Below are 20,844 nucleotides of genomic sequence, written 5' to 3'. Positions count from 1 at the left end.
ACAAGGAGCAAAACACTAACAGAAGTCTGTCCTTTGTGTCTTTCCCTCTTGCTGCAATTTAGTCAGTGTGGCTGAGTCAAGTTTAAAGAACTAATATTAAAGTGAGTCTATGTTGAGTTTATCGAGAAAATGAAGAGGATTTAAATATGTGGGGATCACTCACAGGATTGTTGTCCTCTATCTTGATTGCTGTTCTTCTGAAAGGCAAAGAACATAAATAATGGTGGAAAAGGCCTTACCGTTCTTCAGAAATAGCTTTAGACCTCAGAATTTAGAGCCTATTTTTCATTATTTGATCAATCTCAATTGCATGAGATTTCAAATGACATCACACAAGAAAAAACATACAATTAATTTTGGTGAGTGCTAACGCTATAGTTTTAGGACACAACAGAGTATAATAGTTAAACATGTAGAGTTTTGGTCCATATGATACAATAAAGCACTCTCTATATTCTTTCTCTTTTGTCACAGTGGATTTTTATTTGCTGTTGTTTTTATCTTATCTTATTCTTTCTCTGTGATTTCATCATATCACTGTTATTCAAACAACATTTGAAGCTGCTTTTATGCCTTTAAATAGTGCACAATTTTAAAAAAATTGTTATTTTATCCTCCAACATAGGTGATTTTTTCAGTTACTTTCCCCACTTACAGAGCAACTATAGTTTCTTTTGGACAGTTACACTGACTTTGGTGGTTTCTTATGCATTTTTTTTAGGGATTTCCATTATTTATTAATGCAAATTAAACATGCTAATGAGTCAGTTAAGGCCTAACGAGTTGATAAAGTTGAGTTTTACAAGTAGTCTCCAAACTTTTGCACATGCCACAATCACAATTATTTTTCCTTAATTTTCAAGTTTTCAGAATAAAAAGTAGCAGCGCATTCACAAAGGGCTCGTTTTAATGTTTTTTGCTGCAGGGTTTGTATTCACACAGAAAAAAAATCAACAAAATATGCATATTGGCAGCAGAGATCACAAGGAAACTTAAAAATGACTCAAAATTGATATGTAATTCAACTTTTTGAATATCTGTCCTGTGATTTTTTTTGGTGCAACCTTCAAACGGTTGGCTTTGTCGTGTGATTTGTCTGCAGCAACATCCGTGGCTGCCACACAGGTCTCAGCAGTGACCAGCGACTCGGCCGGCTCCTCGTACTCCATCAGTGGCATTCTGGGTATCAGCTCAGCTGCTGATGTGGGCAAAAGGAAGAGGGACGAAGGTGAGAAGCAAACAAGAGTGCTGTGTACATCCACTTCTTATACTTTGAGTGGAATTTTTCATGCGCACATATACAAATACACTACATGCATAAACACATTATATGAGGAGCACCTCAGGACCTCCTCCTCTCTGGAAAGCCCAGATGGAAAGAACTCAACACATGAGGATCAATGACAGATGTGTGCGAGTCTTGTGTGTGTGTGTGCAGTGTGGGAACTCTAAACCAAACATCTTCATTCAGAAGCCGGGATTTGTTTACTAACAGTGCTTCACTGGAGAGCTACCTGAGAAGTCAGTTTATGCATGCACTATTGATCATATACGCTGTCATACTGGATCAATGTTTCATGTTAATAACGGAGAGAGCTTGTGTTTGTGTGTGAGGTTTCTCTCATGTACCACATGTATATATTTGTGTGCATACATGTGTGCACAATTATGAGTGTGTATGTGACAGTGTCAGTGGCATTAAAAAGCCATCACACAGACGGTCTCCTACGGTAAATGAGACAGGACCAGATGTCGGAGCGAGGGGGGGTGACAGAATGCCACTGGGGGCTATTTTTCGCTCTCTCACTTACTCTCTCTGTCTCTGACACAGAAACACAAATGCGCACACACACACACACACACACACACACACACACACAGATACAGTATGGAGGTCCTTTTCCCACTGCTGATGAATTTTCAAAACATTCCAGCAGGTTCCAGGATGAATCCCAGGTGCACCTTGATATGCTCCGATACAGCCCACTTACCCATCAGTAGAGCACAAAGACTTTAGACCCAACACACACACATACACACACACACACACACACACACAAAAACACGCACTCATATATATACTGTAGACACAACGGATCAAAGTTTACCTCGCTATGTGAACTAAGCAGTGTTCGCCGCTCAATAACTGTGAGCTTTCGGCTTAGTTTTACTCTTCGTGTCTCAATAAAAGCAAAATGCAACTAAGTATAATTAAACAGACTCAGTGAATAAATCATGACATATATGAAGCACATGACTGAAACATCTACTGAAGCTTCGGATCTACTGCAGACAAAAACTGGCAGGCAAAAACATACGTGATGAGGTGACTGCCCCATTCCTGAAACTAACACATTAAACAAATGCTATATTTCCCTCAAATTTCCACATTATTTTAGTTCTTGTCATCTTGCTGTGCAAAATTTGCATGACAAAACTGAAAGGAAAGGAGCCCTACACAGATTTGCCAAATTTCTACAAGTTTGGTGCAAATTTGAACCAATTTGGATAAAAAACTTTACTATAGTGGCTACTCTTGAATTAGATCAGAGGACTTTTATAGATTGTCAAATGCAATGCAGGCCTACAATTATGATTTTCACAGCAGAAATATTGACTCCAGACTAACAGCATTGTGTGTGCAGGTTCACTGACTGGACAACAAATACAATTAATGTTAGTAATGTAAGAGGTTAGTAATGTTACACCAGTGCTTTTGCATCAGTAGTAAGTCAAAATGTTGAAAGTGGTCTATCAAATATCTACTTTTTTAGATGCCATATCTTATTGACACAAATAATACGAAACATGTTTAATTGCGTCAGTGTATCCCACATCATTATGTGCTCTAATGTCTTCTGTGGTCAAATTTGTAATTGAAGGAGAAGAGCTGTAATCTAATTAGCAGCATTATTGTTTCACATTGTTCTTTATGTACACGATGTGCTACACCATGTGTGATCTGCCTGTTGTTCTTCTATGACCGGACATTGTGTTTTATAATCTGAATCGAAATGTTGCATCGCTTCACGTTTCACTGAAGGGTTCAGAAAGCGTCATTCGAGCATCATGTCGCTCCGTGTCACATTTTGCTCGTGTGCTTTATCTGCAGTGTTTCTATGGCAGAGGTCTGCGCGGTTGGCTCTGTGGTCTAATTAACAGCATTGCTAATCACAGCTTCCATTAGAGCAGCCCCCGCTGGATAATGACACACACACACAGCAAGGGGCGACAGGGGGAACAGCATGCACTGACATGGACAGACAAACACATACACAGGCAAACAATAAAGCAAGCTTCTCGCACACACTCGGACCCATATGCTTGTCTGTGTGGGCATTTTTACACACACACAGAAGGAAAAAGACTTACACAAGTGCAACAACCACACAGTGTTCTTTTGGTGACTTTTTCATTATGTCTGTGTCTGTCTGTGCTATGAACTTCGGTGTCTTTTATGTATTTCATTGCACAGCTCAACCTCAGAATTCCATGCACTAAGCAAAAATATTCAATGACTGAATTTAATTTTAAAAATTGTGATGTTTGATTTCTCTGTCAGAAATTAAGAGTTTTCACCCCAGTAGTAGACAGAATGGCCTCAGGTCAAGATAATGTTTTGTGGATCTCACTTTGAACTAACAGGCTGATGGAAGGCCTTTTGTTAGTCAAGTGGTTGAAATTGAAAGTCAGCAAAATGATTAAGACATGAGGAGAATATTTAGTGTTATTGTGCATATTACTGCTTTCTTATTCTGGAATTTCTTTGAGAGAAATGAACCGGCTGCAGCTCTTATAGGCTTGTTTTTCTCACAGCAGGTTAATGATGAAAAGCTGGATTAGTTTAGTGTGACCCTGATATAAGTGTATGATGGATCACTGGTATGACTTCCATGAATGCTAGAATGGAACCGTGCTAACGTAAGCGTTTTTAGCACTGTATGCGCTTTTCTTGGTAAGTCGAAACGTTTCTTTGTATCGTATGGTACTGTATCATCCGCTGTATGCTGTTTTTGTGAGGGCGTGAACATGTGTGCAGGGAGCTCCTGTAACATATAAGCATACAAGCAGCAGCTGTGCAAGTGATGGGAGCACAGGAAGGCGGGATCAGTGGCATGTGTGCAGTGTGTGTGTGTGTGTGTGTGTGTGTGTGTGTGTGTGTGTGTGTGTGTGTGTGTGTGTGTGTGTTGGTAGGAGGAGTGTGTGGGGGTAAAGCCCTGTGGTGACCTGTGCCCCCAGCCAAAGAGAGGGGAAGTGGGGGGTGACTGGGGGCAGAATCGAGATGAATGGGAGTGAATGGAAGAACTTGACTTGTGGGGCCAAAAGGGGACCATTGTACCTTAACCTATTCTTTTACACACTGAAGCTGTTTGTGTGTGTGTGTGCGTGTGTGTGTGTGTGTGTCTAACATGAATATGGAGTCCAGGACAGTTAGGCCAATTTCTTCAAACTTGTAAGTGAAACCTACTCTCAGCATGTTTGTAGTAAAGTCATACATCGTGTTCGTTCAAATCGCTCTTTCACGGGACGAAGAAATACTTTCAATGGCATTTACCCAGAATGCCAAGTTGACCTCTCACCCCCTTGTGCATCCACTGTGACATGCAGCAGCTTACCAAATAAAAGATGCCGGGAGTAAGCAAGAGATGGAGGACGGAGGAGAGGAGGGAGGGGATCTCCGCCCTTCACCCTGAGGTCCTCTGAGCGCCTCCCAAAAAAAACTTTGATCTGTGGAGTTTGGATGGGGCGCACACACACTCACAGACACACACACACACAAATGAAGGCATGAAGCTATGGGGCTATGAGGTCAGACTTACGACCCTTGTCCTATCAGTATGGTAATCTATGTCAAGTGCAAAAAAGATGCACACTGGTGATGTCCTACCCCCTGCAGACAAACACACAAACACATGCTGAAGCGGACAAACAAGTGACAACTCGTGATTCTTGAGGGATTTAATACATCTAGTGTTTCTGGGTTGTTGAGAAAAAAATGGCAAAGGCAGGCTGAGATGGAGGGAGATGGTGATGGAGAGAGAGAGAAAACCAGGAGGGAGAGAGTGAGAGATGCCAGAGAGAGAGAAGGCGGAAGAGAGAGGAAAAAGGCAGAAAGGAGGGAACAATAAGGGCTCATTGTTTGTTTTGTTCTGCTCTGAAAAAGAGGGAAGAGAAGCGCTTCCCTTCTGAGACTGAATCACAGAGATAGAGGCAGCTGTGTGTGTGTCTGAGTGTGTGCGCGCATCCGACAGTGAATAGGATTTAACCCGTCACGGCAATGAGTTTCTTTACCCATCCATGGATACAATGAGACCAGCCGGATATCAAGCTAGCCACCCACCCACACCCACATCCACACGAGACACACGCATACACACCTACACACATTCATACAGATGAATGGACAATATTGATTATCATAAGTAAAAGCTTTGTTCTTACTTCTCGTTTACAGTAGCCTCTGTCATCTCCCTCGCTCTGTCTTTCTACGGTCCTTTGTGGGTGCTCCACCATGACAGGCCTGAGTCAGTCTTTCAGGGTGTATCTGATGTGTGTGTGTGTGTGTGTGTGTGTGTGTGTGTGTGTGTGTGTTGTGTGTGCAACAGAGAGAAAGCAGAAAGCAATAAGCTGGCTGAAATGGTGCCATCAGAGCTACATGATTGATCAATTGAATTCCATCATGGGGACTGGCCGGTGGGATTAAATGGGTTGCCGTGGGTTACCAGGCTAAAGCATCATACCGGCTTTATCTCCCCCCCGATTGGTCTGTCACCAGAGACCTGGACCATACACTCACACTGCTCCCAGCATCTGTATATGAGTGTGTGTGTGACTATAGAAGTGAAAGAGAGATTATGATCAAGGAGTGTGTTTGTTAGAGAGCAGGTGAAAGAGGTTTTGTGTACTGAAAATGTATAGCGAGGCACTGTGAGTGTAAGCCAGATACTTTCTTCAGATTTGAGGTTTACGTGGCGTCTTCAAAATGAACCAAAAGCACTGTTGGTGGCAGGTTTGAGTCACAGATATCAAACTTAGCAAAAACATGTTGCATGGAGCTTTCATTCAGTTATATCTGTCGCACTGTAAATCTGTATGTGGCTGAATATGCTACTCTACTGTTTATTACAAGTTCAAGTCCCATCACAACGTGGACCTTAGTTTCATAGTTTTGCCCATCAGTCGTATTGGATAATCATTTGTTTTTTGGACAAGATTCAAGGATGCAGACAGACCACTAAAATGAAATCAGAGATCGTCTCATGAGAAAAAAAGACTGAGGTTAATGAAAAAAGTTCACTCAAATGTGGCAGCTTCCTTATTCAACTTTGATCCACTCTACTTATCATAGTTGAGCACACACATAATCCTCATGTCTTGTGAAATGGAGCGATAATTTTTTACACTTCAGCTGTATTTGCTTTTGATTTTACCTCAAAAATAAAGTGGCTCAGATAATCGAGCTAAACTGGTTTGTTTACTGCCAGTCAGTGGTTTGATGAGTATCTCTCTCCAACACCAATGTCAAAGAACCAAATGAGGGAATATCTTTTAGAAGAATGGGATTCAGAGGTTTGGAGAATCAATGCCAAGGTGCATCGAAGCTGTTCTGGTGGCACAGAGTGGCCCATCACCTTACTAGGGTCATAATTTGTCCCCCTAATGGGGAAATTTCACTTGCACTTAATGAAACTAGAACCTGCCCACACATTTCTGCCAACCCTCATGACAAACATGTTTTGGGGAATACTACCGCATATGTGAACAAAAGCTGTATCAAACTCTTTGTCACTCCACAGGGAGCTGCGCAGACCAGTTGCGCAACTGTAATATGAAGACTAGAAGTTTAAATAAGAAAGAATCATCTCCGTCTACTAGCTTGAGGCTACATGAGCTACTACAAGCATAATGCACCTGAAAGGCCAACTAAGCTATTGGTGATTGAGTTGTATTGTCAGTCATGAAGTTAACAATGTTGTAGGAGTGCGAAAGATTGTGGTCACAAATCATTAATGTCAAACATATTACATATCAAACCGAGAATAAAGTATGATGATAAACCAGAATCATCTCTTAATGTTGAATGTGGTTTTGACAAAAGTTAAATAACATTTTTACAACTGTTCTACAGCCCTCTTTCTTTCTTTCTTTCTTTCTTTCTACATCACTCTTGCTTTTTCTTTTAGTACCACAGTCTGGCACAAATGAATCTGTATTTTCAGTCCAAATGGAAAAAAAAAAATATATATATTTGAAGCCCCCACCCCCTCTCCACCTGTCTGTCATATCACTACCCCGGACACACATTCACACACTTTCACACACATCAAACACACAGTGACCCCCAGGACTAAAATAGACTTTCAGGAGCGGTTTGGAGCGATGAATTGGCTCTATAGCGGGGGATTTTCACCCTCATCCCCTTTTTCTCTTTATCTTTTTCTCTCGTTCTCTCTTTTCTAATCATTTGTGGGCCGCGACTCTTCAGAGTTCTTATAATTGTCTCGTTCAGTCCCCCAGCCTTGCAATAACTGCAGGATACGAGAGCTCACAGTCTAATACTGATACCGCAGCAATATATATTTGTGTGTCTGTGTGTGTATGGATGATACGACAAGAGGGACGGAGCAGTGTGTATATATGAGAGAAGAGAGTGTACTTTTGAGAGATCAAGAAGGAGAGACAGTGTATGCTTGGTAATGGATTGCATTTGTATACCATTTTCTCCAAGTCTCCACAATCTATGAAGTCACTCAGTCTTAAATCAGTTCACTGGAGTTCATTTGAGTCCACTAACTTCTTTCTCCACATCTGTCTTAGTGATTTATGCTATCAACTCACTCCCCCTTTCAGTCCTTTATCACTGTCTGTCTGACGTTTCCCTCTAAAGTACAAACCAGACTCTTGCTCTTCTCTTTTTCCTTTAACTTTCCACCATTACATATTTTGCAACCTCTCTAACTCACTTCCTCCTCCCGTCTTCTCCATGCAGGTTTGCAGGAGTCGCCACTGGCCAATGGGCACGGCCACAGTGGGCGGGACTTCCTCAGGAAGCAGATGAGAGGGGAGCTGTTCTCGCCACAGCAGATCGAGGTATTGGACCGCCTCTTTGACAGACAGCCATCCTGTCCAATCCAATCCAGCTCTGACCTCTATGTGAGCCCTGACTCTGGCAAGGTAAGGGCGAGGCATCGTGCAGGCCCTGGGCTCAGGCTGAGTTTGGGAACAGGTCAGGGGTTAACAAGACTGAAGAGTGCTTTTATGAAAAATAGGACCAATGTAGGAGAAAGCTGGCCATTGAAAACTTTTAGAGCAGAGGTTGACTCAAGGGGTTTCTGCCACCAGACATAGTGTCACATTTTAGGTCACTGTCACTGCACAGTTTTAGGCATTCAGACGTCAAGTTGTGCTGCCGCTACTACAGCTCTTTGTACTGCTTGCTGCTCATTTTGCAATCATTGCTGCCTCAGTGAGTGAATTTAAAGATAAGTGTGGCAGTATTCTATTTTTTCTTACTGTTAATCACACTCCATGAAGAGCAGCAATTAATTCTTCCCACCAACAAACAATGTCTCTGTATCCAAAGACTGGTACTGTTTATTCTTCTGAACCTTAGATCACCATTGTCCGAACAAATTAAAACACACCAGTGAGCCACACTGTTGCGCTGGGTATTCCCTAATTACAAGGAACATGACCACAGTTTAACTTAGCTGATGCCACATAGACCGTCCTGATATCATAAATGATCAGACCACCAAACATACTAATCTGTGCCTAAAAATAGTCCCACTAAAATAAATAATTAACCCTGAGTAAATACATTGGGTAACAGCTGGGTTCTGTAGTAAAAGCTACAGTATTCAGTTGTTTGTGAGGATTTTCATCTTAAGTAGGAACTAATGATCTGGATGCTGAGTGTTACAGACACGAAGGAAATCAGAAAGCATTGAGCGACAGATGAACATATTGCTGTTTTGAGCCTTTTTGTTTACAGTAACGAAAAATACAGATAGATGCCAGCTTATCCTTTACTGAATGAGTGAAAAACAGATTGTCTCTGCCAATGTACAGAGGTGCCAAATACATTCTTAAACTATAAATTGAAAAAAAGAGGCTTCATGTACAGATAAATGATTGTTTTGATATTTAGATGTGACAAATACATGAAACTATAGCAGTGAATGAAACTAAGATTAGTAAACTAAAGATTGGTAAATCAGTGACTAACAGGCCCACAGATTTCCAGCACAATCTGGTAAACTGTTCACCACATTTGCACATTAAAGTTAGTGTTTCATGTTTGATCGAAGCCTCATATAAAATACTTGTCTCTGCTTTTAGCTTAAAAGCCTGCCTGCTTTGCCTTGCCATGCCATGTCAACCTTGATGAAACTGCACAAGAAAATTCCAATTTCAAAAGCAACACATCTACTCTGCATTTATCGTAGTAGAGCTCTTTCATGTTGCATGTTCACCGACTGATCTGAAAACGTTAACATCGTCGTGTTTTCTCCGTTACCCTGACTGACTGCTGTGAGTTTCTGCAGTCTCACAGACGCTGTGATGAGACGCAGTCAGGCCTGATCTATTGATGTTCCAATAATCTAGACACACTGCAGGGGTTAATGAGCATATTGACCTGGCTCTCATTATGACCTCACTTCCTGCTGCTTGGGGATGGCGATGGAGCTGTCCGAATGCTGATGCATCTTGGGAATGTGCTACATATGTGTGCGTTGTTTGTGTGTGAGAGAAAACCGAGAGCGAGAAAGGGTGTGTCATTGTGTCTTAATGTTGCATCTAAATTGACCTCCCGTCCTTTCCCCGCAGTAAATTAATGTAAATCTGAGCAGAATAGACAGGTGTAAGTAATACACTGAATAACAAAATGACAACAAGCTATTATTTGTATTCTCCCTAGCCATTCTCAGATGTCTTCTAGTCTGCAGCCCTCCGGTCAATGCTGAGGAAATATTTTGCCAGTGTCTCAAAATGACCCTTTTGTTTCCACAATCTTTAAAGAGACCGCTGTTTTCATGTTTATTTATTTAGTCAGTGTCAAGGGCAAGAGGACAATTACACTCTAGAGGAGTAGTAGTATATGGAAGCACAAATAAGCTGCAGCCTTAGACCTACAGGGCAGAGTTTGTCTTTTTAACCCATTCACTTCGCTGTGACCGACATGGGGACTGGAGTAGCACAGGGCGAGAGGTCGACGGGGATTGGCTGTAGTAGCTCTATAGACTGTGACTCAAGACTATAATACCCATGATTCATAGGTCAGTGTCCTCTCTGAGCCCGGTCAAGGGGTCTGGGATAGGGCGTTTAAACTGTGGGTTGCACTGGGGTCAAACTGGCTTTACGAGCTGCATCACAAAGAAATCCAAGCACACACATACACACATACACACAGACACACAGACACACACACGCACACACACACTAAAATCTACATCACTATCTGTTCCTCCACCTCTGCCAAAGCCCCCCTTTTTCCCAGAGGGAATGATTGACAGTCATACCCTTAACACTGACACACTGACAGCTACTGCTCAGCCTCTTTGGTATGTGGGCTAAGGTGTGTGTGTGTGTGTGTGTGTGTGTGTGTGTGTGTGTGTGTGTGTGTGTGTGTGTGTGTGTGTGTGTGTGTGTGTGTGTGTGTGTGTGTGTGTGTGTGGTTGAGATGGTGGGGTTACGGTCAAGGAGGGTCACGCTGCAGTGTGACTGACATTCCTAAAAGATGCTTGATAGACTTGGCCCTGCTGGTGGTGGTTTTTTTTTTTGGTTTTTTTTTGTGTGTGTGTGTGTGTGTGTGTGTGCTTTAATGAAGTGTGTGTTGGGTTGAGAAAGAAAGAAAAAGGTAGAAAAAGCAAGCAAAAGAGAGAGAAAGTGGCTCTAGGGGCTCAATTTCAGCTGTCAACAATCTATGGCATATGAATATAGTGTAATTTCAGCGGTTATGTCAAGCTACTGATTTTTTCTTAATTTCTTTTTGCTTTATAGCTCTAAAACATGAGCCTCATTCATTATTTCTTCTTCCTCCATCCCACTAGAATAGACAAAAAGTAAAATTGGTCACGTTCCTCACAAGCAAATCTTATTTTATCTGTCACCAGTAGTTACTCCTCTATCCTGTTTGTCTCAGACCTTTTCTTTATCTTTCCTCACTAACAAGCCATCCTTTTATCTCATCTCCCTCTCCTGCTCTCGTTCCCCCTCTCCCTGTAGTCTATTAAGCCCCACTATTAATTTATGTGTGCGTGCTCGTATGTGTGTCTGCATGTGTGCCTGTCAGAGAGAGTTCATTTGAATTTCCCCTCAATCACTTCCTATTACCCAGGTGATAAATCAGCAGGGCTGACGGCGCCCCCACCCATCCGTGCTGCCCCGGGTCCAAATGCCCATCCCAATACCAACCAGTCTGCCTAAACTGGGATACAGAAAAAGAAGAGGGAGACTGATTTGTCTCGTTTTTCTCTTCTTGACTTTGTCTCCTTTGATAAAGCTTTAAAAGAGAGAGAGGTCACTAACTGCTCGTAGTGAACCTACAAACACATTATTATCCTTCACTTCTGTCTATATCATCAACTATATGACAAGATCATTATTCAAAGGCAATGCTGGTGTTTTACCACCAACATATCCCATGAAAAGACCAAAACGAAATGTCTTACATGGTCTTTTGATACTCTTTGACCTCCAAAGGAACCCGAATACCGAAAGATGCAAATCTTATAAAACAGGGCCAAACATACTTTTGTTCAATAAAGACTTGGGACTTTTCTGCAACAGCTGGCCTCTGAATAGTCTTCAACAATCTGACCCACGGGATGTAGACTGTAGGTAAAAGCCTGCTATTGGGCAAGCTATCTACGTTTTACCGTTTTTGGAATCCACTTCACTACAGGAAGCAACACCACCAACCTCCAAGCAGCAACCTACCACACTAAAAGTTTCAAGTTTTTTACTAAGGATTTGGATTGTGCAATAAGGCAGCTTTAAAGTAGCAGTTTTTTGTAGATTTTTAATGACAGTGCTTTGTTCCTTGCATGAAAATGTTCACTATTTCTAGGGGACACTGTTACTGCATCCTTGGTGTTGCTCCGCTAATACAGTTGTGATTGGTTAAAAGAAGCACAAACAAGTTCAAGCATTTTTCCCTCCATAGCAGAATGTTAATGAGGTGTATCCATTCTGCTCTACAGTATGGTCTGGCTATGCGAGATTAAATTGTCAAAGCAATAGTGTAGTTTTTGGGGACAGTTTAATCTGCAGATTAATGCAGGTTCTGTGTTCAAGAGATTATTTACAAGAGCAGGATTTGTGTATACGGACAAAATCTAAATACATTACATGTTACCCAGTAAAATGTTGTGGCTTACATGTGGAGAGGAATTAGGTGTCTGTACATGTTAAAACAGAAATCTGTCAAATTTGTGATCTCCTTAAAAAGAGACCTGAGGTCCCACAAAAGAAACCACATTTTGAGTAGGAGGTATATTGAACAACTGAGAAATATAATTTCTAAAGCTACAACTGCTGATAAAATAATTCAGAATGTTTAATTCAAATATTTTGTCATCAATAATTTCATGTATGTGCACAGCTTGATGTAGCTGTATAATCTAGATCAATAACTGATGCACAATTAACAATTGTTAGCCCAATTTTCCTTTCAAAATAAATGAACTTTCAAAGCCTCTGCCCAGAATTGAGGTCCATGAGGGTTGTCTGTCTGGAAATGAATATCCTCCCCACTGCTGCCACGCTCAGTTTGAGCGCAGATAAATTCCTTCCCCACAATCCCTGTCTCAGTTTGTGGGCCACTGAGGGAATTGTATTTGTTTATAGTCAAGCCTTTTTCCATCAGGAGTACACAAGACAATGTGGCGAGAGGGAGAGAGAGTCTGAGATGGAGAAATTGGGAGCTATTTGGGGAATGGAGAAAAAGGGAAATACTATTATGCAAATGGTGCAAGCCAGCAGGGCCGGTCTCTGTGTGTGTGTGTGTGTGTGTGTGTGTGTGTGTGTGTGTGTGTGTGTGTGTGTGTGTGTGTGTGTGTGTGTGTGTGTGTGTGTGTGTGTGTGTGTGTGTGAAAAGGCCGATTAGGGCTCATCTGTTATTGATGTGAGAGTTGGACCAAACCATTACTCTACCAAATCTGAGTCAGCAGACCAGCCTGCTGTAGGAAAGCGAGACGATGGGAGAGTGAGTGAGATGAAAAAGAACAATCTACCTGCTATTAGAGAGTTAAAGTGTTTTGATAACGGACTTTGCGGGTGTGTAGTCCTTGTCCATTTTTAGCACGTAGCTTGTTAGCTACAACTCTGCTGCTGCCGATAGAGACACTACAGCAACTGAGAAATACCTGAAGTAAAAATGTAGTGAAACAGACTTTAATAATGAGCCACTGGGAAGTTTTTGTGCATTCTAAATGCTGGATAGAAACAAATAGTATGTTTTCTGTGTCCATTTAACACACAGCTCTTTGTTATTTTTGTTTCAAAAATAGCAATATATATTTTTAAAGAAAATGGCATCATTGCTCATCACTGACTTACAAAATGACACAAAATGTACAACTGTGGTCTAAATATACAACTAACATCCAACAATTATGGATTATAGAAGAAACAACACCTATACACACCCTTGCATACCTTTTTATTACGTCAAACCAAATTGTTTATTCTGATCAAAAACTTTTGTAACTGTTTAAGTGCACAAGAGTTCGCACTGTTGCTGTTGTGGAGCTTCAATTAGCAGTGAGAGAGTATTTGAGTGATAGATTTATGAGTCTGAACACTACCAGATGCCAGAATCATGCAAGATTTTTAGTCATTGTGTGTCATTTTATAAAAGTTAGCCTTTAGCTTTTTTTTTTTTTTGCCAGACAACTTAACCCTATTTTGTTTTTGTTTTGTTCCCCGAGTAATTCTCTGTCTATCTGAACATGACTCAATTCTCTTAGATTTCCAAATAGAAGGATGGGTTTTTTTTGGTTAATTTCCTCTTGCATTCCTTTCTCTTTTCCAACAATTTCTGTTTCCCTTAATGATCTCAGTTCTATTTCCTGTCTTCGCCTTGTTCACTTTTCCTTTACTGATGTAATTTATAGCTGCCAACCTACTTTACTGCTAGTTTCTGTCGATGACATTCTGTCCCAAGTCCAGCTCCCACTGCCACCTTTTCTTGTAACCCTCCATCCTGCCCCATACAACTCCTCCCCACTAGCATCACCAACCCCCAAACCCCAACCCAACCCCTCCACGTCCCTCCAGCTGCGTCCCCCCCTCTTTGATGAGGGCTGATGGTGCTGTATGAGCGGTGGAATTGACAACATTTACGGGGGCGAATGAGAATGATCCATCTTCCTTAGCAGGCCTGTCACCCCACTGGCCAAACTTCATCATGGCCAATTACCACGGCAGACCCCTTCTTCTATGCCGCTGCTGCCTGGCCCCCATCTACACATGGATACATGGACACATTAGGCTCCATTATAATAAGACAGAGTGCGGCCAAGAGAGGAGGGGGTGGCTGTGCAGCGATAGCATGTATGATTTGGTGGAAGAAAAAAAAGAAAAAAAAAACTACAGGTGTGATAGGTTTGATGTGAGAGAGAAAATAGAGCTTAAAAATGGTGTCTGAAGTCTAAAGAGAGAGAGAGATGTGTGTAGCATACAGGGTAAGCTCTTATTTGGCAGGTCACAGTCCAGTGGTTGTGTTGTGTGTTGACGAGCACAGGGGTGTTTAAGAGGTCAGTGAGCACAAACACACTACAGCTCCACACACACAAACGCAGACGTATTAAAAGGGTCAGTGCAAAACTCTCACCTCATCACCTAAAAGAGATTCTGACTGGTGTCATTAGCGTACACACACACATACACACACAGATCAGCTGCAGCACAAAAGGAAAAAAAAGGATGGAAACCACTTAACACAGAAAATTGAAAATTTTTATCCGTTCAGCGTGTGCACAAATGCACCAAAAGCTCAAAAAGTTTGGTCAAGCAGTGAGTCATGTATGCAGTGTGTTTCAAATGAGTAAATAATAGGTGAGCAGTTATTGTAGAAACTAATTATAGAATTATTCTGATATGTGAGTACATTAATTTTACCCAAAATAGCTTTTTTTTCTGCATACACATTCACAAGTTAATGTATGTTGGTCAACGATACATGCATGCAGACAGAGACCAATTAATGACCAACTAACTAAATTAACCCCAGATCAATGTGTCTATTTTTTTTCCAAAATTTCTAGCGTAAGATAAAATTTAATAAAGTTAAATCTGTTAATCCCAACAGAAATTCTTTTGCCAAATATTGTGTTCTACTTACAATTCATGTATAAACTGTAGTACTAGTAAACACAAGATCTAGGAACTGCAGACCTACAGGTGCTTACCAACATTTTGTGAATTTTACTTTAATTTCCACATCAACCTACCTAATAAGATGGGTGGACACTAGGCTTGGACCACAACAAGTTCATTGTAGGTTAGAATTTATTTGCATGGGCACTTTTTAAATGTAGGAATTTTTCAATTCTTTGTCGTAATTATGGCTAAAGTATGCTTTATCTGTTTTCAAATTTAGTTTGATTTCTCAAAATCATCCCACAACCCAAAGCTGACAGTGGCTACCACTGATCAGAGAACCAGCAGCTTTTACCAGTGATGGTGGCTCTCATCACTGATGCCTGAGCAGCTCACTCAGCTAAGCCATTATGGTTTCTGGGTTAACAGCTTATTAAAACACTGCAGAAGCTGCAGAAACATTAATAATGTGATAAATCTGCAGCACAGAGGCAGCTGCAGAGCAAAACTGTATAAACAGTTTTGTATGTGGCTGGTTCTGTCCTGAACTATACATAACAGATTGAACCAGAGACAGGCTAAATGTACTGCTGAACTGAATTAAGGCCACAGCGGTAGTAGTGGTGATGCATTCAGGTATCAATTAGTACAAACTGAGGTGTGCTTATATGATGATATGATCTTTTATCTTAGAAAATAATTTGACAGATTTCAATTATTAATGTACCCTTGAATATGCAAACTGATCTGAATATTTTTTTTTAATTGCACTTGTAATGTAAATCTCCTGTTATTATTTAGGTACACAGTGGCTTGTCTGTGGCTTAATTACGGTGTATCCTTTGCTCTTTTTCCACATGTCCAGAAACAGATTAGCATAAACCTTCTGACGCCAAGCTTGAAAAACCACTGTACTATGTAGCTGCTATCTAAACCATTTTGTGTTCCCAATGCGACTTCATCAATACATTTGTGCCCATATTAATAGGATTGTCACTTCTCTACATGGTTTTTGTCCTTTCTTCTATGTGCACAAATATTCAGCCATTAAAAATTGCACAGACACACGCAGTGAGCAGACATGTTAATGGTCCATCATGGATGTCGAGGTTCTTTGGTGGTTCTTCTATATATATATATAGTCGGTCATCATTGTCAGCACCATCACTATAAATCAGCACACACATCTCACACACACTCATATATACACACTGACTCTCTCACACACAAACACAGATCTGGCAGAGAGATGAGGACAGATGGCTTTATGTTGGGGTCAAACACAGGTGAGGAGACAGTTTCCATTATCCATCCAGCTAGCTATATTTTGGCTAACTTGGACTATTACAGAAGCCGTTTCCAAAAATTGTCTGCAAGATCTTGGTTGATTCAAAGGTCAGAATCTGTGTTGAGGACAACAGATTATCTCTGATATACTTTGCCTCATCATTAACGTAGAATTTTCAAAGTTTTTCCGGTTTCATTTATTTGCGGCTTGAACTTCTTGTCATGTGTTTGTTATTATTCGAAATGAATTTCATCAAGGTCACATTTCCCATACTGTTCCTCAGGTTATCATAAATTAAATTACTAATATTTGGGAGTAAAAATCTATTAAGTGTAAGGTTCTTTTTGGCATCTTTTTACATCGAGGTAATTTTTCTTTGTCTTCAAGGGTTTAAGAGTTTGCACCAAGAATAAAAGCTGCACAGCTAGAAAACAACCACATATTGCTTTGTCACTTCAGTCTCCTCTTCTTCGTGTGGTTTTTAACTTCCCTAGTGTGTGTCTGTGTGTTTGTGTGTGTGCAAAGGGCATGGGGTGTCCATGTGTACGTGTGCTGAGATGATCACAGTTCTTATTGTTGTTGGTATCTGGGGAGACAAGAGGCTTTGTGTTAGCCATGGTCTATGTAATGCCACTGTGTAGGTGTGTAAAGATATATATATATGTGTCTGTCTGTGTGTGTGTGTGTGTGTGTGTGTGTGTGTGTGTGTGTGTGTGTGTGTGTGTGTGTGTGTGTGTGTGTGTGTGTGTGTGTGTAGGATGCGTATGATGTTGGTGTGAGGGAGATGGAGAGAAAGAGCAAGCTGATCCTGTGGTTATAGACTGTTGGACTTGGTTGTACAGTAAATCCCTGTCTTTGTAAACAGATCAATAAACTCTCAGCTGTAGGTGTGTTTGCGTATGTCGGTCTAAGTGTGTGTGTGTGTGTGTGTGTGTGCATGTGTTTGTGTGTTCATACAAAAGCTCCTTTGCTCGCCACTGTGGTGAGGAAGGTGCAGCATGTTGGAAATGTAGCAGAACATAACTAACAGATTGATCACAGCTGTACGTAGCACAGGGCACAGTCTGTGCATTCGTGTTAGATCTAACAGTGAGCACCAGTATTTGTTCCTGTTGTACTGATTTAATAACGAATCTACTCTTTCTCCACTTCCTTGCTTCTTTGCAGACGTCAGATTATTCGGCCATGGCCTCACTAGCAGGTGGACTGGACGAGATGAAGAACAGTTTGGCCAATCCGGGCACAGGGGCGGAGTTAGGAGCCAGCGTATCAGGTCCACAGTCCTATTCACTAGTTCCAGGTAAAAATGACATCCAGCTAATAACCGTCCATTCCCTTGATCGATTCTGCCAAGAAAGTTCTGTTATCTGCTATGCTTCAGCATCGTAGCTTTACCAGGTGACCTGTAGCAGCCAAGTTAGTGACATTTTCTTACACTCAGTTTGCGCATGCCTTTTGTTCTTGATATGCATTTTTGCCAACATCTGATATAATTTGGGTGTTTATGCACTACTTTTACTGCAATTTTATTTTCTAGTGTGCATTTTCAGCCCGTTTTTATTTGTGGGGCATAATCAGTGATGTTACTTTTCTGCCCAGTGTGATAACATTCTATTAAAGATAAAAGGGAAGTAATCAAAATGTTTACATTTGCAATCCCATATTGAAATTTTAATCAACCGTGAAATCAATAAAAGATAAATTCATCTTATAATTAATTAAAAGATGAATAGTCAGATGCTGGGTGATGGTATAAAATCAGCCTACTTAATTGCGGCCATGCATAAAATATGAACAATAAAATGAATTTAGGTGTAATTAAAGGAAAATACTTTTTGAAAATGATGAAAACGTTGGTCACCGGTAGTCAAACTCTGGTCATGCAGTCCCATAATTCACCTCATTAAGATTCCATAAAATATTTGATTAGGTATAAAAACTCATAGCATTTCAGACTATATTATCAAATTGAAATCACATGCAAAGTATTAAAAAAAGAAAAAATACAGCAAGTCAAATGCCTTTTAAGTTTACCCCTGCAGTGATGGAAGCTACAGGATTCTAAGTGCTTAAAGAGCTCAGTGTTTTGGTCCTCAGGAGAGGAGAGAAGCACAGAGGAAAGGTGGAAAAGAAAGGTGGAAGGACAGAGCAAAAGTGAGAACCTCATCTATTCCTCTTTGTCCATTTAGGGGCACTGGGACAGGCAGTGACTAATTAAGAGTAGACCAGGGAGCACTTGGACAAGGCTTTCACGTTCCCATCTGTAATGAGGGGAATCATAGAGCTGGGAATTTGGGATATCTGGGAATGGGCTCTTTTTTGCCCTCTGGAACCACTGAGGAATATTACCTGCTCATGCCAGAAGAGAGAAAGAGACAGAGACTGAGAGTTCTAGAAAAAAAGAGAGAGAGAAAATTTCCATTTCTGCTTATGCATGCAAACACACACACATTCATACTCACACACACACACTCACTCACACCTTCTGAATATTATGCATGCAATTCCTTGCCTGTCTTTTCCCTCTGAATAGAGCTCCCTCTAGGGGATCAAACGTCTGTGTGCTTGATGCAATGTTATTGCATCCTTGAAGTGTTGATACCCAGGACACATGCTGTTGAACAACATTTACACACTAAGTCCTCCTTTCTGTGGCCTTTGCAAATCTGTAGGGCATTTTCTTTTACCCTGAACTTCACCCAGTCTGCTAGAGTGCAAACGCACAAAGGGACACATTGCATGCCCTTGATCCCTCTAGGTTTGACATGTGTTGCTCTGATGGCTGTTTGATGTGGAAGAGTTAGATAGGCAGACAGTAAGAGAGGAAGAGAAGCAGAGGATGTCTGTTCATCTGTAGCTGCAAGTGAGCACGAAGGAGACTTGTACTTGTTCGTTGACCTCTACAGCAAGGCTGTGGAGAACAGATACATCAATACAACTGGCATACATATGCACAAATACACTGCATGCACACACACACACACACATGCACGTTCACACATATACACAGACACACACCTCAGAGGATCTGGCCCTGTCTGCCCCCTCTAAGTTGGGCTATAGAGAGTCCATCTCTCTTCTCTTCCACCCTCTCCTCCCTCTCCTCCTTGCCCTGTGCACTGACCCTGAGCGGATGAGTAGCCCGTCTGCACTAATGCCTCGCTGTCGCGTCAAACACCGAGAAAAACTTTACTACACTGAGACAGCAGAGAGGAGGCGGAGAGGGACAGAGGGAGGCTGGAGCAGAGAGAGGATCTGTAAGAGAGAAACATGAGTAGGGAGGGAGGTGAAGAGGCAAATATGAAGTGGACAGAAAAATGAAAGGATGAAATTTATGAGCCTTACTTCATTTGATTTTCTTTGCTTACTTCTGTCCCTCATTGCTGTGTTTCTCCACGTGCTCCTGTGTAACATGACTGATGATAGTGGATTTTAAAATGTGACAAGGAAATGTAAATTTTTTTTTTTTTTTTTTTTTTTTTAAACAAATGTTTTTCACTGAGAATGCTGAAATGTCAATTTAGAGACATGTAGTGTAGCTGGTCTGTTAATTAACTATTTTGGTCTATATCAGGTTTTCTGTTTTTCAGTAAAATGTCTAAACATTGAACTGCTGTTGAACTGAAAATACTGTAGATGCAGATAATGAACTGAATTGTAATATTCTGTGCTCCCTTCAATCTCGCCTCACCATCAGGTAAATTTTTTAAGTTGTCCAATACTTTGGTTAATGACTAAACACCTGAAAAACGGACGATTCACACCAGACTCAGCTGTACTTGTGCCAGTTAGCAAATTGCATGCCATTACACTAAACTACAGTTTTGACACTGCTAAATTTCCTCATGTTTGCCAGGACATATTGACATGCTGACAGCTTAAAGAATCATTGTACATACTAGCTAGCTTGGCCTCAAACTTTGGTCGACTTTGGCAAACAACCATCAGTTTATAGTTTCTATATATTCAAAAAAGGATTAATATGCAATACCTCTGCATTAAAATGTCTACAAACAACTTGACCAAAGTTATATACAGTAAACGCTGGATAATATATCAGAGAAGATGGAAGGAAGAAGATGGAGGCAAACTAGATCACAGACCACTATGGTGTTTTTTTCATTCTATTGTTAGAAGTATGTACTCATGATTTATCACAATTGTAGGATAACGATTCAAAAACCAAGACAAAGCAACTCTTCACACAGGCGTATGAGTGGGACAACCAC

The 20,844-nt window shown here is 41.0% G+C and overlaps 1 protein-coding gene across 5 annotated transcripts in view; it reads left to right on the top strand.

Annotated features, from left to right (window-relative positions):
• The window catches only part of pax5 (paired box 5), a 62,205-nt gene that overhangs the window by 22,593 nt on the left and 18,768 nt on the right, over window positions 1-20,844 (top strand). For 3 of the 5 annotated variants that reach the window (XM_035947660.2, XM_055010362.1, XM_035947661.2), the window contains exons 5-7: window positions 1,103-1,228; window positions 7,991-8,175; window positions 17,783-17,915. In XM_035947660.2, the coding sequence (XP_035803553.1) occupies window positions 1,103-1,228; window positions 7,991-8,175; window positions 17,783-17,915 (444 nt within the window). The remainder of the gene's footprint in view (window positions 1-1,102; window positions 1,229-7,990; window positions 8,176-17,782; window positions 17,916-20,844) is intronic. The other 2 variants (XM_023269189.3, XM_023269190.3) reach the window with 1 other exon arrangement.

The sequence above is a fragment of the Amphiprion ocellaris genome, chromosome 4 (assembly GCF_022539595.1).
Source record: "Amphiprion ocellaris isolate individual 3 ecotype Okinawa chromosome 4, ASM2253959v1, whole genome shotgun sequence".
In the NCBI taxonomy this organism is placed as follows: Eukaryota; Metazoa; Chordata; class Actinopteri; family Pomacentridae; genus Amphiprion; species Amphiprion ocellaris.
This window is presented reverse-complemented; position numbering and strand designations above follow the sequence as displayed.